This window comes from Phyllostomus hastatus, unplaced genomic scaffold, assembly GCF_019186645.2.
Source record: "Phyllostomus hastatus isolate PE091 unplaced genomic scaffold, TTU_PhHast_1.1 phas_scaffold_21, whole genome shotgun sequence".
Taxonomy (NCBI): Eukaryota; Metazoa; Chordata; class Mammalia; order Chiroptera; family Phyllostomidae; genus Phyllostomus; species Phyllostomus hastatus.
In genome coordinates this window covers 20,803,662-20,826,900 of record NW_025334017.1, presented here as the reverse complement: position 1 = coordinate 20,826,900, position 23,239 = coordinate 20,803,662, and the positions used below count along the sequence as shown (strand labels likewise).

The 23,239-nt window shown below is 39.8% G+C and overlaps 1 protein-coding gene across 2 annotated transcripts in view; it reads left to right on the top strand.

Moving 5' to 3' along the window:
* The window catches only part of NIPAL2 (NIPA like domain containing 2), a 71,736-nt gene that overhangs the window by 8,845 nt on the left and 39,652 nt on the right, over positions 1–23,239 (top strand). For both annotated transcript variants that reach the window (XM_045861301.1, XM_045861302.1), the window contains exons 2-3: positions 13,110–13,178; positions 14,216–14,387. In XM_045861301.1, the coding sequence (XP_045717257.1) occupies positions 13,110–13,178; positions 14,216–14,387 (241 nt within the window). The remainder of the gene's footprint in view (positions 1–13,109; positions 13,179–14,215; positions 14,388–23,239) is intronic.

Here is a 23,239-nt window from a genome sequence, read left to right as displayed (position 1 = left end):
CTGGTCACCAAGGCCAGAGTTACAGGGTGCGGTGTCCCAAAGAACATGGGCTCCCTGGGGGAAGGGCTGTTTGAAAGAAGGTCCTGTTACCAAAAGAAAGGGGTGCTATGTGGCCCTAATCAGTGCCCACCAGGTGAGCTTGGTTCCCCCTCCTTTGGATTACTGTCTCCTTGGGCAGCTCTGAGGCTAACCCCCTCCCAGCTCCCCAGGACCTCTCCTTTCCATATCCCGCCTCACATGTGCAGCCCCGAAACGCAGCTCCCCATTCAGCCTGCCTTGGCTTTGTGGGTGGGACCTGAGCCACCGTCGCCTTCAAAACTTACAGGATCAAGTTCTGAAACATTTCTACTAACATCATCTCTAAGCAGCTACTTATTTTTAAATTCTAGACTTATTCCCCCACCCACCTCCCCAAAAGAACTCTTGTCTTTCCTGCTGATGGAAAAGTCAGAGGGGATCAGCTGGCAAAGGCAGGGTCCCTGGCTCAGCCTTGCACCTACCTGCTCAGTGATTTCTTTACCATCAACACCCACCTCCTTAGGAGGCAGGAATCTTCCAGCAGTGTAGCGGATTTAGGTGAAATAGCAATGGTATGTGAGTGCAGTGCTCTATAAGAGTCCTAAAAGCCACTTAGCATTGCCATTATCTCACTCAAGTTCAAGGTGAGTCCTGTGAATTCTGGGTGTTTTTCTATTCCTTTGGGCTCTGCACTTGCAGAGCTCGGATTGTTCAGGGCTATTTGGGAGATAGCTGCCCGTGCTCCCTCTTGTCACAGCCCACATTAAGCTTGATCAGCTCATCAGCAGTAAGGGCCTGAGTGCAGCCAGCATTTCACTCGATAAAAGTCACAACTTCTCAACAGAGCAGTGATATCAAAGACATCAGGAAACGTGGACTGTGTCCTGAAAATGTAGCTATATACAGGATCCTGCACAAATAACACACCTTTTTATTACTAAATCTTTTATTACAAAATCATAAGCATGTGATTCTGTAACATAACAATATCACACTCAAGCGCACCATGTGACATTTTAGGTGAAATGTTCAAATTAAAACTATAAATTATTACACCCATATTACTACCCTACCAACCACACTCAAGCAGGTATTACTTCAAGCAGATATCTGCCAGATCCTGTACATGTGATGTACATAGTGACATAATGTAGGGGGGAGAGAGAGAATGCTTTAGAAATACTTGAAAAATAACAAATGAAGGACTGGTATGAAGCTGTGCTCTCTTATACTGTCTGATGGACTGTCTGTGTTAAGCTTCCAGGACAAATGTGGTACAGTTATGTAACTATAAATAAGAGAGCCAAAGAAGGAGCAGGAATTTTGGAATAGGCCTTTGGATATGGCGGCCTGAGTCCCCGCAGTGGAGACACGTGTGGTCTCTGTGCACTTGGTACAAGCAGACCTCAAGTTGCAAGCAGCTGTCATGGCCATAAAATAGAGAAAACTGCGTTACATGTAGAACATTTTATTATTCTTATGAAATACACTTGCAGATCCAAATCACAATCACCACTGATGAGTCCTGAGGGTGTCTTATGTGGGCTGACCATGAGGTGCATTGGGACTTGGCTGCCGGACCAGGGGAATATGAGAATTTTGCCTGGAATGGGGGGCTTGGAAATAGGAGATATTATCTTGGCCATGAGGACTGGCCCTTTAAAGGCAATGAAGAGTCCAAGTCGCAATGCCTGAGAGTTGCAGAAAATTTGAACTTGATGTCAGAAAGAGCCGGTCTGGTGGGTGCTACGGGCTGCAGGCGTCTCTGGCAGAGGTTTGTCAGTGAGTGGCAATGTCATAATCTGCCCCCCTCAATATTGAGGCAGCATCTTACCTACTGGCTGGGGCCTGACATCGACAACAGAGTTCAGTCTCCAGGGGGGAGGATCTGGTAAAATATAGCCAGAGTTCAAGGCACTCACTGCTTTCAAAAGGGACATGCACTCCAGAAACCCAACAGGAGGGGGAAAGACTTGTAACTGAGCCAGTCACAAGTTCCAGCTTCAGGCTAGGAAGCCTCTTCTAAACCCTGGGCTGGCCCTGCAAAAGGCCACCTGCAGCCTGCTTCTTTGGAAACAAAAGATTATGTATTTTTAAAATTGTGACTATGAATATGTTCTTATACAATTTGAAAGTTATGGGAGCTTATGTTGATTTGCATGCAATCAATAACATTCTCTGGGTTCAGAATGTCTGTCTTTGTTTCAAATATTCCCTCTCCAATATTATACAGGGTTAACTTGTTTTGTAATAGAACCAAGTTTAAGACTTCCTTAACTGATTATCTCACCTTTTTGACTATTGCTGCTCTCCTTTTAGCAAAGTGTTAAAAGCCCCCAAAGTAGGTGTCATTAAATGTATTACCTCTTCCATTAATTTGTTCTGCTAAAACTTAAATTTCTCACGAGCAAAAAAAAAAAAGCAAAAAACAAAAATATGGTGGCTTCTTAGTAAGCTTGGAAAGGCTTATTCTCAATGGAGTTCAGTTTTTTTAAAATAATGAATGTACAAGGAAAAATGTCATAGTTCTTCACTGTATGGGAAAGCAACACGTCAGGCTCTTCTGCCTAGGTTTTCGGGTGGATCAGAGAACTGGCTAGGGACAGCTGGGGAAGGGCATCGGCGCCCTGTTACGCAGCCCCAGCCTTTTCTGCTGGCTTTAGATCACCAGGTTCAGGTTCGGGTTCGGTGTCATGAGACCTTCTCAGGATGGAAAGGCAATAATAACCTTATAGCACACAGTAACCACGGTACCAAGTTAAAAACCTGTTCCTGACTGAAATGTTCTCTTTCTTCCCTTCCACAAATGGGATTATAGTTTTATCACAGCTTGGGTTAATGTTGCAAACAACTCAATTACAGACAAGGGCAAGATTAGTGGTAAGGATAGTCTCTAACACTTGCTGCTGTGAGTATTGTTTCTTTATGGCCCCGTTGAAATGAACTCTCCTCACTGCCCCTACTTCTTCTCTGAGCTCCTGAGTAGTCCCCGCAACCCAACTCTCGGTTCTTGCTCCTGGCCAGTCCACCCTCCACACTGCAGCCAGGAGGAGTCTCCGAGAGTCAACTCCCAACCTGCCCTTCTCTGGTTTAGAGACCTTGTTCTCGCGGCCCCACCTACAGATCCATGCATACTGCCTGCCTCTCCAGTCCAGCTCCTCTGGCACCTTCTCCCTCAAGGCCCTTCAGGGCACTCTTTTTACTGATGATATGATTTAGTTAAAAGTCTTGAGGTGGGAAATTGTCCTGGCCTATCTAGATGGACCCTAAATGCCCTCCTGTGTGTCTTTCCATAAGAGGGAGGCACAGGAAGATTTCACATAGAAGAGGAGAAGGCAATGTGGCCACCACAGAGATAGGCAGGAGTGACTGAACCATAAACCAAGGATGTGCCAGCTGCCACCAGAAACTGGGAGAAGCAAGGAGTGAGTTCCGCACCAGAGCTCCAGAGTGGGTGCAGCCCTACCCTCCAGATTTCAGCACAGGGAAATTAATTTTGGGCTCTGGCTTCCAGAGCTATGAGGGAATACATTTCTGTTGTTCAAGCCACCAAGTTTGTGATGATTTGTCACAGACGTGCTGGGAAACTCACATACTCCCCACACTAGGCAGATCTTCACCGTCAGTCCCTTCCATTTCCGCAGGCTCTACAGAACATGCCTCTATGAGAGAGTTAACAGGTGGTAGTCTGCTACCGGTGGCTTGGCTTTTTCTACTTCTGAGCTTCTAGAGGGTACTTTGCATACTCAGCTTCTGATGTCAGGCCTAATGTGTAGCAGTTGCTGAATAAACACCAAGCGGACACGTGACTGAATGCACAGCATCCGACATGAGCTTCCTCAACTGGTCTGTCTCCCATATCTACCATGTTCTCTGTGATGATTTTCATTTCAAGCCTGTTTCTGTCACAGTGTGTGTTTTTCCCAGTGTCTACATCTGGTTTTAAGTCTTACAATGGGTTTATTTTTCCTCCTTATCGTCTTTCCTTGGTTCAGCCAACTTATTTATTACTTTTATTTCTTTTCTTGTTACCACTTCCCCTTTTAACTTGTTTAAGATCAATACATGTTCTCTAGAATTTCACTGAGTCTGTAAAGCACTTTTTTCAACTTCTTTGAAAATTTTCCAACCCATAGAAAATTAAGAGTAGGACAGTAAACACCATATGTCCTTCACCTGGAGATTCATCAGTTGTTAACTTTGTGAAACACCTGTTCATTCCCTCTCTCCCTGTCTCCCTGTCTCCCCCTCTCTCCATCTCTCTCCCTCTCTCTCCCTCCTCTCCCTCCTCTCCCTCTCCCTCTCCCTCTCCCTCCCCCCTCCTTTTATTTTGTGTGACTATATCATTTGAAAGTAAGTGGTATACATTATGAGTCTTTACCCCAAAATACTTAAGGATGAATTTGGATGTCTTGTCCCTTCCTAGCTGCTCTGGAGGTGAGGTATGTGTCCACCTGCTTACTATTTGCAAACTGAAAACAGCCCCAGCCCATCCCTAAGAGAATCCTGCGAGATGGAGTGAACCGAACACCTACGCCTCAGACATGTCTTCCCCCTGCAGTGTCTGGCTCTTGGGGTCATTTCTGCAGTGATTAGTTGACCTAAATCTCTCAACCTGTATTTATTTCTGGTTCTAAACGCTAGATCTCTTTCATTCCCATGCTCAGACATATTTTACTTCCTGAAACAGGAGATAGCATTATTCCAGTTGTGAGCTGAAGATGGCTATTACAGTGTTCAAAACTAGCTCTAAATTTATGGTTCATTTGAACCATGTGTTAGTGCCATTGGGGTCTGATTCTGAATTTATGTTTTGAAGGCAGCGCCAGGAGTATGGTTGAGTTCCAAGCCAGAACTGGGACAGACTGTTACCAGTTCCACACACCCCTGTTATCATATCCCATCTTCGTCTGGCCAGACTGCCCCACCCACGGATTATAGGTCTCTAACTGTATGCAAAAGAACATTCTGGCACAAACAAATTTAAAAAGTAGGATAAAAGATTGTTATTCCAAATAAAACAAAAGCATCCTGAAACGTTCCCAGTGCTGATATGTTGAACCTCCATTTAGATAAACTGTTTGCTGTGGGTCCCACCATCTGTTTGCCAAGATACCCTGGCAAAGCCAGACATTAAGCTATAGTGGCAGCAAGAGCGAGCATTGCAGAAAGGGCATCTCCCTGTGTTTCTGGCCTGTACTTCTAACTGCATTAAGCTGCAGAGCAACCTTCCCTTCTATTATCTCTGTTTTATCTTACTTGCACTGATAAAAAGAAACAGATTCTGCTAATTTTTAAATTGTGGTAAATTGACATTGACTAGCCAGATGGTTACCTATCACAACCCGTGACTTCAGACAGAAGCTGGGTGCCCTAAGGTCAGAATCTGCCTGCTGTCTGGCTGTGTGATCGCACAGGTCGTGTTCCTTCTCTGTTCTCCTCCCTGGGCAGGCCCCATGTCCACGTCCACCGAGGGGAGGAACGGGGTGAGGGACGGCGAGGCACTCTAAGCCTCCACTAATTCTGAAATGCTGGAAAACAGATAACACGCTGATAAAGTAATGATGTAAACTAGACATTTTTAATCTAATTTAAATGCCAAGTTTATAAGGGCCTGCTCCCGGTATGCAAATGATACTTCTGATTGCAGAAGAGGATTTTGTAGTCATTAAAGCACATTTACCAGGGCCTCTAATTGGAAACAGCACTTGGTAGTAGTTTACTCAAGTTACTGTATGTCCTTGGAGGTAATTAAACCACCTTCTGTTAGAAACACTGCAAATATGAAGCTTCCCCCTGCAAGAGCTAAGGGCATTAGTGAGGATTTACTATGTCACTGATTTACAAATAAGTGCTAACTTAATATAATGAGCATGGAATTAACCTTGAAAAATGAGGTAAACTTTGAGAAAAATAAAGAATATGATATCTCAGTTTATACTAAATATTATCAGGAAACTGTAATGCCTGCTTTATACCTGTATATTTCTCATTCTTTTAGAATAGTATAAATTAACTAGACTTTAAAAGCTGGCAGGCAGCTTTTCATTGCACACCAGTGGATACTCTTAATTGTTAAAACCTGAATTCTGGGGCAAGCTTGTGCTCTCACAAAAATGAGTGTTTGGGATATTCAAGTGAAGTTGATTAGAAAATACTCCCTTTGAGACTTCCCAAGGGCCAAGCGTCAAAATTTACTATTTCTGCACAGTTTGTACTCATCTGGCAGTAGTTCAGGTCAGACCAGGTATTTAACTAATAATTTATGCCAGACCCTTTCTAGGCATTAGGGTCACAGAGATGCATTGATGAGTAAGTCACAACACAGTTGTGCCCTCAAGGAGCTTCTAGTCTAGAGGGGAAACGAACTTGTAAAAATAATGACAGTACAGTATAATGCAGGTACTGATGGAAGTATTAAAGACTCACTTCAGAAGAGGGAGGTCAAAAAGCTGAACTAGAAGATAGCTCTGAGGAAATTATCCATAATTCAGCACAAAGAGATAACAAATTGGAAAATACTGCAGATGATTTAGGAAATGAGAATAGAATTACAAAGTCTCACAGACTTGTAAGAGTAGTTCCATATGAAGGGAATAGAGAAAACGTAAGAGAGATGACATTCAAAAAGATAATAGTGAAGAACTTAACAAAATTAGTGAAATGCATGAATCTTTGAATTGAGGAAACATGAGTTTTAAGCAACTAATCCACATAAAAAAATTGTAGTGAAACTGCTGAAAACCAATGACAAAGAAAATTGTAAAAGCACCTGGAGAAACATGGAAGATTACCTACAGAGGAGCAACAATTGGACTGACAACCCACTTCTCAACAACCCTAAAGGTCAGAAGGCAACAGAATAATACAACTAAAGTTCTGAATGAAGTAATTGTCAGCCTGTACCTCTGTGCTCAAGGGGAAAGATGACCTGAAGACATTTGCAGAACAGCAAAGAATTTCTGCTCAAAGAACTTCACTGAGACAGCTACTAAAGTTTCTTCAGGAAGAACACTGAACCCAGGGTGAAAATTAAGATACAATAACGTAATATCCAAAAAGTAGGAATAACACAAATGGCTATCTACTATGAATACATACATAAAATGTGGATTAGAATTGCTAGAATTAGAAATGTTAATTAGAATTGCATATAACCATGGAAAGGAAGGATACATGATACAACAAATGAGCCTTAAAACCATTGTGCTAAATGAAGGAAACCAGACACAAAAGGTCACACACCGTATGAGTCCCTCTACAACGTGTCCAGGACGGGCAGATCCATGTAGTCGGCAGGTAGACTGGGGGTGGCCAAGGGCTGAGGGGTGGAGTGGATGGGAAGTGACTGCTGATGGGTATGGAGTTTGTTTGGGGAGTCAACAAAACTGTCCTGAAATCCAACAGTGGCAATGGTTGCACAACTCTGTGAACATGCCTAAAAACTACTGAGTCACATACTTTAAAAGAGTGAACATAATGTATGTGAATGATATCTCAGTAAAACTGTTATTTTTTTTCAAAAGAGCAGTGATAAACAAAAAAACATAAATATGGATAAATAAGGCAAATATGGACAATATAAAACAATAATACCAATGACTAATTTGGATAAAAGACAAATTAGAGCCCTAAAAACACTTTGTCTAAACACAAAGTAGAACCCTGGTTCAGTTGATTGTAGCGTCACCCTGCACACCAGAAGGTTATGGGTTCAATTCCTGGTCAGGGCACATACCTAGATTGCAGGTTCAGTCCCTGGTCAGGGTGTGTCCAGGAAGCAACCAATCAATGGTTCTCTCTCACATCAATGTTTCTCTCTCTCCCTCTCTTCCTTCCTCTCTCTCTAAAATCAATAAACATGTCCTTGGGTAAGGACTAAAATGAAACTAAGTAGAACTAATACACTCAACCTGTAAGACAGGAGAGAAGAGACTACAGCAATGGAAAGTTCTTATAATGTTTAGGAGGATGAGAGTGTCTGGTAGCAATAGCATTTACATTGGGAATGCACAAAGTGGAGAAAGTCTGTCACTCATACATTGCTGTTAGGGATGTAAAATGGTACAGCTGCTCTGCACAACAGTTCGCCACTTCCTTTCAAAACAAAAACTGGGCTTACCATTTGACCCAGCAATTATACTTTTGGGCATTTATCCCAGAAAAAAAAACTTATTTTCATACAGAATTTGTGCATACAGAAGTGTTCATAACAACTTTATTCAGACAGCCCCAAAATGGCTGTCATTGTTTTTGACATTTGCTGGCACCCCCTGACTGTCACATGTCCTCCAGGGGGTGAGTGGCTAAACAGTCATGGTATGTCCATACCATGGAATACTGCCCAGTGATTAACAGGGACACACTATTGATCCAACAGCTTGAATTAACCTTCAGGTTGATGCCAACCTCAAAAGGATACATGCTGTGTGATTCTATTTATGTGGTATTTGTCAAATAACACAGTTACCGACGTGGAGAGCAGAATTAGCGGTTGCTGGAGGTTCAGGATGGAGAGGGAAAGACAATGGGGAGGGTTTGTTTTGGGGATGGTACGGCGGAGTATCTTGATCACACACACACAGGTGCAAGTGCAGCTGGTGAAATCTAAGGTAGATCTTCACCAGTGCTAACTTCTTGGTTTTGATATTTTATCATAGCTCTGTACAACACTGGCACTGAGGAGGGGGCTGGGGAAGAGTGCGTGGAATATAACAGTGAATTTCTGCTGTCAGTCCATAATTATTGCAAAATAAAAAGTTTAAAAAGTTTCATAGTAATTACTAAAAAAAATGTATGCCTACGATGTATAACTTCCTAGCCAGAACAGTAGGGGGAAGAAAAGAAAAAGAAAGCTCAATCAATCCAACAATATTCAGGAAAAGAGAAAACAGAAAGTAAATAAAAACCAAGATACCTGCAAACACACATGAAAAAATTGTATTCAAAATAAACAAAATGGACTAAACTTCCCATTTGACAGAAAGTCTGGGGTTCTTTTGTTCATTTATTTTCTATGTATAAAAGGCCTGACTAAAGTAAGATAGAAATTTTGAAAGTAAAGTGATATGGAAAGTTGTAAATATCAAAAGAAAGCAGCAACATTATATTAATATCCAATAAAATAGACTTTAAAGCAAAAGCATTATTGAAATTTAAAAGGTCAATACATAATGATAAAAGGAACACTTAACTGGAAATATAAAATAGTCCTAAACTTGTAAACTCATACACCTGATGCCATTGCCTTAAAATGTGTAAAGCAAAACTCAATATATTTAAAAGGAAAATTGGGTAAATCCATGTTTGTCATAGATTTTTAATATTCTCCCCATTGACAATTGATAGATAAAAAAGTCCAAAATTTAGTAAGATTTGAGCAACAAAATAATGGAGGTAGATAGATGAATAGATAGAGAGAGAAAGAAAGAAAGAAAGAAAGAAAGAAAGAAAAATTACCCCAACAATTAAATACTTTCTTTTCAAGCATACATGGAACACTTATAAAACATGACCATACATGGTGAGATCAGAAAACAAATTTCAGTTTACACCACATACTAGGTCAAAAAGCAAATGTTGATTTACACACAGAATATTTTCTCCCTACAGCTCAATAAAATTAGAAATTAGTAACAAAATGATAATCAACACCCCATTTGTTTAAAAATATTAAAAATCATGTCTCTGAATAATATAAGGCTCCAGTAAACATAAGGCAAGTAGAAAATATTTAGCACTAAATGTCAACAAAAACTACACATGCCAAAACTATGCAAGCAGCCAACACAATGTACTTAGAAATATATATAGCCATGCTTGCATATATTATTAGAGAGAAAGCTAATGAGTTCAGCTCAAATAAAGAAGTTTAAAAAGCAAATTTGAATAAACAAAGATAAAATAAATCTAGTAAAGAAAGATATCAACTTCAGAAAAAAAGTTAACATCTCTGGGAGGGAGAAGAGAGTGAAATACAGCTAGCTACCTTTTGTAGTATTTTGTTTCTATGGGAAAAAACAGAGATGTGAATGCTTTTGTGTTTTTAAAATTATTTTATTTCTTGTAACAACTGTATTAAAATGTAGTTCACATGCCATACAATCCCTCATTTAAAGTGTGCGAGTCGCCGGTTGCAATGTGTTCATGGAGCTGTACAGCCAGCCCCACTACCAATTTCAGAGCATTTTCATCACCTTGAGAAGAAACCTTGTACCTGTAGCTGTCGTCCCCAAGCCCCCCATTCTTCCCAGCCCTAAGCAGCCAAAAATCTGCTCTCTCTCTCTCTCCACAGATTTGCCTGTTTTGGACCTTTCATATAGATGGAATCATAGGGTATGTGGTCTTTTGTGACTAGATTTTTTTTCGCTTGGCATAAACTTCTCAAGGCTTTCTGGGGTGTAGCATCACGTCAGTCCTTCATTTCTTTGTTTATTGCTGAATAATGTTCATTGTGTGAATGTACTACATTGTTTATTCACTAGTTGGTGGACATTTGAGTCATTTGCACTTTGGGCTATTGTGAATCATGCTGCCGTGAGTATTTGTGTACAGGGTTTTGTGTAGACATAACGGTTTCATTTCTCTTGGACATGGACCTAGGAGTGGAGTTGCTGAGTCAAATGGCAAGTCCGTGCTTGACTTTTTGAGGAACTGCCAGACTGTTCTCACAGCTTTCATCCTTTTATGTTTCTATCAGCAGTGGATGAGGGCTCTGATTTATCTGCATTCTTGCTCAGAGCAGTTATTCTCTGACCTTTTTTTTTAGCCATCTTATTCGGTATGAAAAGGTATTCCACTGTGGCTTTGATTTGCATTCCCTGATGACTCATGATCTTGAACATCTTTTCATGTGCTTATTAGACGTTTGTCTTCTTTGGAGAAATGTTTATTCAGATCCTTTGCTCATTTTTATTTGGGTTATTTGTCCTTTTAGTATTGAGTTGTAAGAGTTCCTCATATATTCTAGATACAAGTCCCTTAATAGATATATAATTTATAAAATTTTTTACCATTTTATGGGCTATTCACTTTCTAATAGTGTCCTTTAAAATACAAACATTTTTAATATTGATGAGGTCCAATTTTTTCTTTTGTTGCTTATGTTTTTGATGTCTTATCTGTAAGACTCCATGGCCAAGTCCAAGGTCATGAAAATTTACTCCTGTTTTCTTCTGAGAACTTTATAGTTTTGTCTCTTACACTTAGGTCTTTGATTGTGAGTTAATGTACGTGGTGTGAGGTCAGCAGCTCTACCATGTTATGTCCACACCTGCAAAGCACAAGGGTTTCAGTTTCTGCACATCCTGACCAACACTTGTTATTTTCTGTTTCTGCTTTTAATTGTAGCTATCCTAATAGATGCGAAGTGAGAGCTCATTGTGGTTTTGATCAGCATTTCCCTAATTATTAGTACTGTTGAATATCTTTTTGTATGTCTATTGATTGGCCATTTGTATATCTTCTTAGTAGAAAAGTTTATTCAAGTCCTTTGCCCATTTTTGAATTGAGTTGTTTGGTTTTTTGTTGTTGAGTAATTGGAATTCTTTATATATTCTGGATATCAATCTTTACCAGATATATGATTTGCAAATACTTTCTCCCTTTGCATGGGTTGCCTTTTCATTTTGTTAATAGTGTCCTTTGATGCACAAAAGATTTTAACCTTGATGAAGTCCGACTTCTGTGTTTTTTTCTTTGGTTGCCTGTGCTTTTAGTGTCATTTCCAAGAGACCATTGCCAAATGCTGCTACCAATTTCTAAACATTTGCCCTGGTGGCATTTAAACTACTCAGTGAATTATTTAAAGAATTTTGATGTCGGTTATTTCTATTTAACAATTTACTTTTATAATTATAGAAGATTTTCATAATTATTTGTTCAACCCCATACTTCATCTGAATCTTTATTTTCCTGATTGCCGCCAAGTGCATTTAATTGTATAAATCAAAAGCATGGGAATGGCACATTGTATTATACAATTGTTCCCCATGAGGGACAGTGATCAAAATTATTGCCAACTGCCTTTATTAGGAAAAGAAAATTCTTAACTGATTAAAGACTGGGGATATTCTATATCAACTATTTAAATGGGTTTTCAACTTTTTTGCTTCATTTTTTAAAAATACTGAATTTCACTTCAACACATATAATAAAGTTCTAAAACTTCAAAGACATTTTGCATTCTGCAAGGTTCCTTATGGTTGTAATGTTCATTTGAAATTTAAATAACCCCTTGGAATGTAAAGCTAGCTAGAAGTTATGTACTGTGGAAGAAGGGAGGGAAAGATCCCTTAGATCATTGCTAATTTATAATGCTAGGAGATATTCTCCTTGTTATTTAGCTAGGAACTGCTCATGCACCTTTTGAAGTCATCAAATAAGAGATGCACTGTCTATAGTAAACATTGTGGGCAATGTGTAAGAACTATTTTTTTAAAGACAAGGTATTTAATTTTATTTGTATATATTTATTGATTGATTCCAGAGAGAGAGGAAAGGGGGAGGGAGGGAGACAGAGAGAGAGTGCGCACGCAGAGACGTGAGAGAATGGGGACTGAAACTCAGCATGTGCTCTGATGCTCTGACTGGGGACCAAGCCCATGGCCTTTCTGTTTATGGGACAACACTCTAACCAACTGAGCCACATCAGCCTGTGCAAAACTAACTTTTTAACCTAAATAGTTCTTGTTCTAAAGCATTGTATACTTTTCCAAGCAAGTATTTTTCAAGTTCCTAATTTTGTATAGTAGATGATGTCAGAGACCCAATAGAAGCCTAAAACATGGTTCTCTTAACTCGGAGAACTGCCCTTCTATACATAGGGCCTAATGGTACACATGACAATGTAAAAAAGGGATAAGGGACGCTTGCTGGTTAGAGTTGAAGACAGTGAAGATGGGCTAGTAATCCTAGTGAAAATCATTACTCATCTTCCAAACAACCCTCACAAATGGCTGCTAAGTAAATATTTGCTGAATGAACGAATGAGTGTATTAACTTAAAATTTTCTTATTGTTTGGGTTCTTTTCAGTAAATATCTTACAAGTGCTATTTAGTGTACCATTTAAAGAAAACATTTTCTTTTTCAGATTCACCTTTTTGGAGTTTTCCTGGCCATTTTAGGAAACCTGATAATCAGCATTTCCCTAAATATTCAGGTAAGAAGCAGCTTACTTTTCTACTCAGATTTCTAACACATGACTTTAATGGGCCATGGGCACCTTTGCCTCCTTGGGCTCTTCCTACATTAAAAATATAAAAATTTTATTTTGTGTTCTCACTGATACAAAGACAAATATCATCCAGCTGTATTACATTCATATTTTTTAATTCTGATTTTAAAAGAAATTAAATGTTTTTGTGGGCCTCTTAATAGTACTGTGTACCTTAGGCAAAGTGCCTAGGTGGCTTATGAGTTTGTACCACACTTAGAAAGATGTTCATAATCTTGGCATAAGCTAAGATTTTCTTTAATGTTCTATCGTTTTTTCTAGTACTTTTATTATTTTCTTTAAAAGATTTAAAAACTAATCTAGAATTGTACATACTTTTTTATAAAGAAGTTCAGTTATCATAAAATCAATGAGGAAATAGAGCTTTAATTACTGGCCAGTTTTTTAAGAAATTTATGTTTAAAATACAAGTAGTCAAACCAGAATAAATAAGACTCCCCACAGGCCACCCCTGCTACCAAAGCATCCTGTCCTGCTGTGTTTATTGTGGTAGCTAGTTTGACTCATAAATTTGAATCTCCTTTCAAAACCTTTTTCTCTAGTGATTTATTATTTTTATTTCATTGATGTTTATTTTGGCATCTGAACTTTTTGATATTCTAACGTAACTAAACTATTTTGGTAGTGGAGTAAAAGGTCATTCAACTCCTTCACTTATACCTCATCTTTAGATAGTATTGATACTTATTTTACAGAGTTGTTATTGAATTAACAACTAGTGAATGTTGTTGACATTGAATGTTAACATTCATCTATGATCTTTTAACTATAAAATGCTATGTCAGTGTGACTTACTTCTGCCGTTAATATGTTTGGAACAAACATAAAACCATAATAATTGCTCTACAATGATCTGCAAAAACATTTTAAAGCCATGATGCAAATGGATAAGGCCAACAATTTTAAGGCAAGTTTTAATTGGGTAGAAATATTTTCTTATTTACATTCTGATTACCTTCTAGAAATACTCTCACCTTCGGCTGGCGCGGCAACAACACCCAAGGCCGTTCTTCAAGAGCGTGCTGTGGTGGGGCGGGGTTGCGCTGATGGCTGTGGGAGAGACTGGGAACTTCGCAGCCTACGGGTTTGCGCCGGTGACTCTCATCGCTCCGCTGGGCTGTATGTCCGTCACAGGTGAGCCATTTCCTGCGTTCTGACAAATGGAAATTTTAGGAGATCAGGAAGTTGGTGAGAAACATACAACTTAAACAACAAGTACACAAAAAAGAAAGTGTATTTCCTGTTTGCTTTGCATGTTAACTTGGAATAACTGTGCTACTAATGTCAGTTTTCTCCGTAGTGCTGCCACATTCACCATGGATAAACTTGCATTTTGTAGTTACAACACTTAATGCATAAAAGCCTAATTCCTAGTCTGAGTCCTCATAAATTAACAGTAACAGTAAATGTTATACAGTGCTTTTTAATCAGTAATGAATCATCTAAAAGCATTTGTAATACAATTTATATTTTATTCATATATTAACCTGACATTACATATACTTAGATTCTTCGGTGCCTGATCTTGACTCCGTAGTTTAGCATCTTTTTTACACTAAGAATTAATTATTTGTTATTCTGTGTTACCATAAGTATGTGTAATTGTGCAACAATGTCGCAATTACCCTGCTTTTAAAATTTATATGATTTACTAAATGTATTTTTTTAATATTTTATTTATTTTTTAGAGAGAGGGGAAGGGAAGGAGAAAGAGAAGGAAAGAAACATCAACATGTGGTTGCCTCTCACGTGCCCCTCACCGGGGAGCTGGCCTGCAGCCCAGACATGCACCCTGACCGGGAATCAAACCAGTGACCCTTTGGTTCTCAGGCCAGCGCTCAATCCACTGAGCCACACCAGCCAGGGATTATTAAATACATTTAGAAAAGAGAATGTAAAGTGTTGCTAAAAGACTTAAAAAAGAGCAAAAATGACTACCAAAAAGGTGGACAAATTCTCTAAACCTTGTTAAAGTCAATAAGATCTTAGTTTTACTCTTTGCTGCTATGGAAACAACATGTTTCTAAATTTCTGTGAACTTGGAAACTTCATTGAAATAGAAACAAATCAGTGGTTCTTGTCTGGTAACAACTAAATCAAGCATACACATCCCGGTGTGCTTACATATCCCGGTTTTAATATTTTTCCTACAGAGTATAAGGTCGTCTTTAAAAACATATAATTTAAACTGAAATAATGAGTACACAAAGAGAATCTCCTTTTGTTTTACAAGTAATTTCCCATTCTTAATCATTTAAAATACATTCATGATATATGATAATACAATATTTAGCAAAGAACACTTTTTAGCTTTCTAGAAATTGTTCTGTTAAAATCACCATGCTATTACCACTCTGAATAGGCTTACAATTTATGAAATCCTTCACCATTTTTAATGTTCTGATAAAGTAAGCAGTTTCAGTTTATCTTCTATTTACTATACACACAATTTGTATGTGGACATTCTAGATTTTATTTTCTTTTCAAAATCTAAGAAATAACAGATAAAAGATATCATTATAATGTCAACTGGGAGCCTCTGCAGGCCCCAGTTGTTCTGAAAATGTTATATTATTCTTCATAATGACTGTATGTTTAGAGCTGACCCTTAGTTTTGTTTCTTTTTCTACTTTCCGCTCAGTTTCCATGAAGTAGCCAAAGGAAAAACGTGTCTGGGCACATCAAACAGTTACTTGGGGGAGGATCGAGTGCACCACATTGTACTGAAATGCTCCATTAATCTCAAGACTTCCAGTCCTGGAAAATCATTTTTCTGGGGGGGAGAGAGAGAGAACTACTCTAACTAGCTCAAAGAACAGGGGACATGGCTGGATTTATTGCAGAGATCAGAGATTTGACAGGAATGAAATATAGCCAGGCCTCTTGGGACCTGATGTGAAAATTCAGAAGTTGCCAGAAATTTAGGGCCAGCCTTGATACTCCTCACAGGTCTTCAGTAAAACTGCCCATTTTGGCATGATTTACTCGAAGCTCTCATCAATCATGGGAAGCTGAAGTTTTCCCACCTTTCCTCCAGATAGCACCCTGTCCCCCTGCAAGTGCCTTGGGGGACCAGCCCGCCCACCTCAGACTTTGAGTCCGCTGCCTTGACAGATGGGGTTTTCTTAATTCTCCACATCACTTTTGGTGTATGTGTGTGATATTAGCCCCAATTAATGTTTCAACTTCAGGACATTTTTAGCAACCTCCCTCTCTGCCCATTTAAAATAGTCAAAGAAGTAAATTATAGCCTCAAACACAAATCATTTCCCACTTTACAATCTTTACAACAATAATATATGCTCATAAATAATATTTCCATGGAACTCCTGAGCTGAATTTAAGTTATTGTGAAGTGTCGTGAGTGGGTTAGGGACTGCTGGTGATGGAGGATTTTCCCCCAGAACAACCCCCTACCATCCTGAGATTCTTTATAAAGATTATAAAAACTCTAGAGAATTTGAAGCAAAGGGGAAAGTATTTTTAAAATGATGTATCTTTGGGCTATATTTACAGTCGAGGCAGAAGAGTTTGCACACTTTTCTATGCTGGAACTTTTTTTCTTTATTATTTCTTGGGAGCTTCAAGAAAAAAAATCAAACCTCCCTTGAAAAGATGTCTATTGTAGTGTTGTGTTGAGTTTGCCTGTTCTTTGCTGGTGTTTGTCTTTTGTTGCTTTACAAACTAAGAAAAAAAACAGAAATGAAAATCTAGAACAGTTTAGAAAGCTTAGCTCTGAAGTCCAAGCAAAGGGTCCTTCCTTCCCTCTCCCTCCCTCTGATCTGCTTCGTACCAATGCACTGTGCTCCTTCTTTCCTTCCCAGAAGTAAGCGAAGTCATGTGTACCAACTAGTCTCACTATGCACAGATGGCTAATATGGCAGACCTGCCGTTTTGTCTCACATAACCAAAATTCCTGCTCCCTTTGTGCACTGCAGTTGAACAGGTCGGGTTTTTTGTGTTTTTTTTTAATTAGGACTAATATGTAAGAAGCACTGTGGTAAGCCTTATAGATCTTTCAGTTTGCTCTCTACCCACATTCCCACCTCAAACATCTTTTCTATCCTTCCTGACCTTTCTGTGGGTCTGGCCGTTCCTTGCTAACATGCTCACGAGGAGAAATGCTTGAGACAACATTTCTCAAGCGGTGGACTTGTTGGTGTTTTTGTAGGTGTTCTGAGAAACAAAGAATTCCATAATCAAACAAGTTTCTGAAATATTCGATTTCAAAAGTTACACAGGGTCCCTAGTGTAGGGTTCTTGGGGCCCTGGGTTAGGTCCAGGCACAATGTCAGTCTTTCATAGGCAGAGGCCTAGTGTCCCAAACCTACTGACCATGAGGTGCTTTTATATGAAGAATCCCTAGAAACGTCAGTTCTGCTGAAGACCCTGTCGGAAATTCTTAAGACAATGCTCACAAGCTGTCATGGTGCCCTGGAGACTCAGCCAGGATAGACAGCTGGCCCGGACCTGGCAGCGGGGTACATACGGGATGTTATCCTGGGATGTCAGCAGATCTGAGTGGCCTGGCCTGGGTCAGGCTTTTTGAAAGAGAATGTCAGAGCCCTGGTACCCTTGTGCCACCTTGTACCTTTACTCTGCTTTGCTTACTAAAGGCCTTTGTCTGTGCATAATACGTCCAAAGCTTATTCTGCCTAAAATGCTGGTTGTACTGGCAGTCTGGTTAATCCTAGATGTGGACTTGTGTTTGTGTTTCCACAATGAAGAAAGCTTCGTGGATGGTTTTTCGGTATCACCCAGAGCCTAGCCTGGATACCTCCCTAATAAACCAGAGCAGTGGAACGGCCGAGAGCGTAAGCCCTAGGGCCCCACTGTGGAGAGTTCGAGTCTCAGTCCTGCTGCTGGGAAGCTCAGCGACCTCAGCAAGTTGTTTACACTGGTTTGTGCCTCCGTTATCTAGTCTGTAAAATGGGGGTAAAAAGAGAGCCTACCTCAGAAGTTGTCACAGGGCAGCACTGAGTAAACACTGACACCTAAGCACAGGGCTGGCTCTGTAGTCCAGTGCATCATAACACGGTAACAGCACCAGCTTGCACCCCTGCGACATACCATCATCATCATCATTAGGAACAAAGTGCATCATTCCTTAGGATGGAGTCCACTTCCATGCCTCCAAGATGGGTAATGGTTAAATTTTCTAAAGTGGATGAACCAATTCAAGAAACGCTTTTTGTCATTCTTATCCATGAAGGGTTAATTTTCAGGGAGCTGAAAAGCAGGGTCCTCACAGGTCCAACCATTAAGCAGCAGTTACCCTTGACTCTCCCCTAGAATCCCTACCAAAACACGTTGGAAAACACCAGTATTTCCAACTCACCCACCAAGGCAAAACACATTTAGAGAACAGACCCAGAATCTCATCGGAGGAGAAGAGCTAACAGCCCGAGATGTGTGTGCCACTTCGTTTTCTTGCTCAAGCTTCATATAGCACTTTCGTTCACTTGCAGATTAGCTTCAGAGAGGCTGAAGGGCAGGTTTCTTTCTAACTGCAAGTTAAGAATATGTTTCCCGAAGAACTATTTATAGACTATACCGGAAATCTAGTAAAAAGAAATAAGCTGGGTATGCCGCAGAACTTCTGCTGACACTGCCTGTCCCAGGTACACCCTCTCCCTCGGGAGGCCTCGCCTGGCTCCTGGACCGAATGAAGCAGGCTTCATCTCTGTCCCTGTGCCCTCTGCAGGCCCTCCCTCATCCATGCGGTGCCTTTTTGTGGCTGAGAAAAAGGCAGCCTTGTATCTATGAGTCTGTTTTCTGTGTTAGTTTATTTTGTTCATTAGATTCCACATATAAGTGAAATCATATGGTACTTGTCTTTCTCTGACTAGTTTCATTTAGGGTAATGCTCCCCAGGTCCATTCATACTGACAAAAAAGGTAAAATTTCCTTCTTTTTTATAGCCGAATAGTATTCTGTGGTGTAAATGTAACACAGCCTTTTTATCCACTCATCTACTGATGAACACTTGGGCTGCTTCCAAATCTTGGCCATTGTAAATAACGCTACAGTGATATAGAGAATAGACTGGCAGCCATCAGAGGGGAAGGGGGTTGGCATCTGGGTGAAAAGGGTGAAGGGATTAAACAAAGAAAAAAACTGACACAGACAACATTATGGTGATTGCCAAAGGGAAAGCGGGCCTGGGGGGAGGTAGAGGAGGGTAAAGGGGGTAAATGGTGATGGAAGGAGATTTAGCTTGAGGTGGTAAAAACACAATACAACATACAGATGATGTATTATAGAATTGTACCCCTGAAACCTGTATAATTTTCTTAACCAATGTCACACCAGTAACTTCAATTTAAAAATAGAAAAAAGAAAAGGCAGCCTTTCTCATGACACTTTATTTCTGTCTGTCTGCAAATTGTAATATATTGATTTTATTCAAGTAGGACACTCTGGTGCCATCTGTCAGAAAATCACTCTGAGAAACACGTAAATCCATGGAATCTGAGGTGTGGGCGGGGCCTCCTCAGATGCAGCGTCCCTCTGCACTGCACACCCCGCTCAGCAGCACCAGGTGGCCCTGGCCTCACACTTCTCCTCTGGTAGATGCCCTCAGTGACTCGTTTAATGCCCATCCTGGCCATTCCACTGGGGCCCCGGGGGACCAGGGACTGCGTGGGTCTTGTTGCCTGCCATCTGCCCTTTCTAAGAGTGTGGCACAGGGAAGTCGCACAGTACAGGCTCGAAGAATTGGTTTGAAATTGAATTTTGATAAAACAAGGATAGGATGTTCTGTTCTAGGGTGTTGGAACAGAAACACTTGTTTAAGAGGTTTCAATTCCTGATGAGGCACAATGGTTAAACATTTCACACTAAGTGGCCCATAAATATTCACCCTTGTAAATACTTAAAGGTTTATAAGCCTGTCCTTTGAGAATTGAGTTAGATTCTTTGTGCATTTGCAAAGTGTGTCCTTCAATTAAAAGGAAAAAGGAAAAAAAAAAGTGTTTTCCTTTTTCTATGCATCCTCATGCCTGTGATGTATGCTGTGCCTAAGCATTGAGAGATGGTTTAAAATAATAAAGTTACCAACCATCCAAAGAGGTGAAGCCACACGGAATTAGGAAGATCCGTGGCCGACCTTACTCAGTATAAGATGAACTTGTCCAGTGATGGCAAGGCAGTGGGACACGAAGGGACGTTGCTGCAGCGGCCCTGAGGGCAGAACAAATCTAACACAATGGATGTTTTTCTGTTTTATGCCTCTGAGTATATTTGTTCAAAGTAATTAGAAAAGAGTTCAGAGAATATATCATCTTTTTCCAATTAAACTCAAGCAATACTTTAGAAATAGTTAAAGGTAAGAAACTAAAATTGAGTGCACATCCACTATGCCAGATACTGTCTGAGACACATAAACTTATTTTGCTTAATTGTTTCCCAGATAAATAGCAGTGAGTAATAAGTAGATTAAATTTGAGATGAAGTATAGGAGATCAAACACTTGGAATATTAAATGGAATGATAAAATTAATAGCAGCTAGGTCTCCTTGGCCCTGGAATAATTTCCTAAGAGAAATAGTCACCCTCTTCCTGGGCTAATTTGGATTAAGACTGGACAGCTAACACACTGAGAAAATGAGAAGAAAATGAGACTTATGACTGATAAGTCTTTTCCGTCTCTAATTTTCCCTAACATGCTGGCTTTTGCACAAAATGAAATTCACGGTGTGGAATATATGTTGTTTCGTGTATTTCTGTTGTGCCGTTAGGAAGCTCTCAATTGAAACATGTCTGTGATCCATTAGATGATGGTCATAGCATAGCCAGAAAGCCCGGGTGAGGCCTTTTGGAATTCCAAAGAAGTCATCTCAAGCAGAAACTTTGGTCTCCAAGATTTTTATTAGAAACAAATGAAAGGAAACATGCAGAGGCCAAGGAGCGAGTGACCGGTTGTGTTCCTCGGATGCTGAGGAATGGTCCCAGTCCTTCAGGGGCCCTGTGCCAGTGCCCAGCCTGCATGGGACCACTGGAGCTCTGAGCCTCCCGGGCTGCCTGTGGCAGTGTCCCTTCCCAGGGATGTTTATTTTCCTGTTGGAAATATGCAAGAATATCTCTTCTGTCAGTGACTTGCTGCTTTAGCACAATGTACCAAAACCAGCCTAAATAAAATGTGTGGGATAAAATTCTGAGGTTCTCACCTTAGGTCTGTTCATGCACTCAGCTGAAAGCATTCTAAAAACCTAAAAACTTTATTTGCAATGCCTTTTCCACCCATCCTTATTTTTTGAGAATGCTACAAAGTATTTCTAGAGAAATTGCTATTAATGAAGTAATGTGCATTTACATTTATAATACAGTTAATCTTTTCAATGAAGCATTTTTACTTTTTTTGGAGTCTTTCAAATTTAATCACTAATGTCTGTCAAGAAAAATGTAGAAAAGAAAGGATTATTGTTCTTAGTCCAGGTAAATTTTCTCATTTGAAACTATGCAAATTACCTATGAACGATCTCTTCATTATCTTCAATAAATGACAATAGCAATTTTTATTAAGATGAGTTACTTGACACTTTTATTCCTGCTGTTATGAATGGTGTGCCAACTTTTCTCTGTGTAAAGGAACACTTTTCAAACTGTCACATCCTCAGGTCTTCCAATCCTCACTCCACGGAGCACATTGTAATTGACATACTTTCCCCTGCAATTCTGCAGCTGCCCGGGAGTGACCATTGGGGAGCAGTCGATACCTTGGTGCGGTCCGAGTGCCTGAGCCTGTGAGCACGCTCAGTGTGTCCATATGTTTGGAGCTTGATTGTGACTGACATGAAAGTGCTTTTGTGGTTTGCTTTTGAGCAGCACAATAAAGCTGCCATTCTAAGTGGTCAGAAACCACAAGCCAGATATTTATATGTGAGGGTCTGTTTGTAGCATTATTATGTAAATATGTTCTTTTCATGTCATGGGTTATGTTTTCTTATAAAAGAGTTTTCTTTACTACTTTGTCTCCTTCTTCCCTATATTATAAACACATACTCTGAGTTCTCTTCAGATTGTAGATGCCAAACAACAAATTGAATGTCCGGGAAATGAAAATTGATGACATTTTCATTTGCGGACTGGATTCATGTTGACAAACTGGTGGCCTGTCGACCAGATCTGGCCTCTGCTGTGTTTTGTTTGGCTCAGAGAATGCTTATAAGAATACAAATTATTTTCCCATGTTTAAAAACTGGACCATGGCACTCAAGAACTGGATATTTGTCCAGAAAAATCCGATTTGGTGGCAGCCCCCCACCCCTCATTGCTAAGCCCCTGCCCTCATTATTGTTCCCTCTTTGGAGGGTTGCCTAACCCGCCACTGTACAGCATTTGAGTCTGTGACCTGTGGACCAAAGGTACTTTTTTCTTTCCAGTTGAATTAGATAAGACCATCATATTGTAATTACATTTAAGTAACATATAATTGATTTTTTTAAGCTTTGTCTTTTAAGAAGTGGTCACAAAAGGGTAAAAATGGGGAGAAGTAAATAAATGTGAACAAAATCTGTTTAAAATAGCCATACTATAACACATGTAAATAGTTATTGAACTTTCCTCTGTGCTAGTAAACCTTTAATTTAAAATGTTATTCAGGGAGGTAGAGAATTTAAGTAAAAAAAAATGCACAGATATCTTAATGTTGCAAAGTGGAAAAAGGAATGCCCATTTACCTATTGCTATACCAACACAAAAATCTAAAGTGATATATAAAAATCTACCCTTGAATTTAATTGCTACCATATAGAAATGTTACCCAACTAAAGGCATTCACCTCTTATGGTGTTCTTATTCAAGAACAAAACATGGTTGTCATTAGGTAATTTTACTGACTTGCAGCAAGTAAGACTGGCATCCAAATCTCTGTCTTCCCAAAGGGAGGCTTAGCCATTGCTTATATGCCCTATTTAGTTAATTACCTGTCAGTTTCTTCTGTGCAGTTGGCTAAACTTATCTACTTGCCCTTCTCCTCAAGCTCA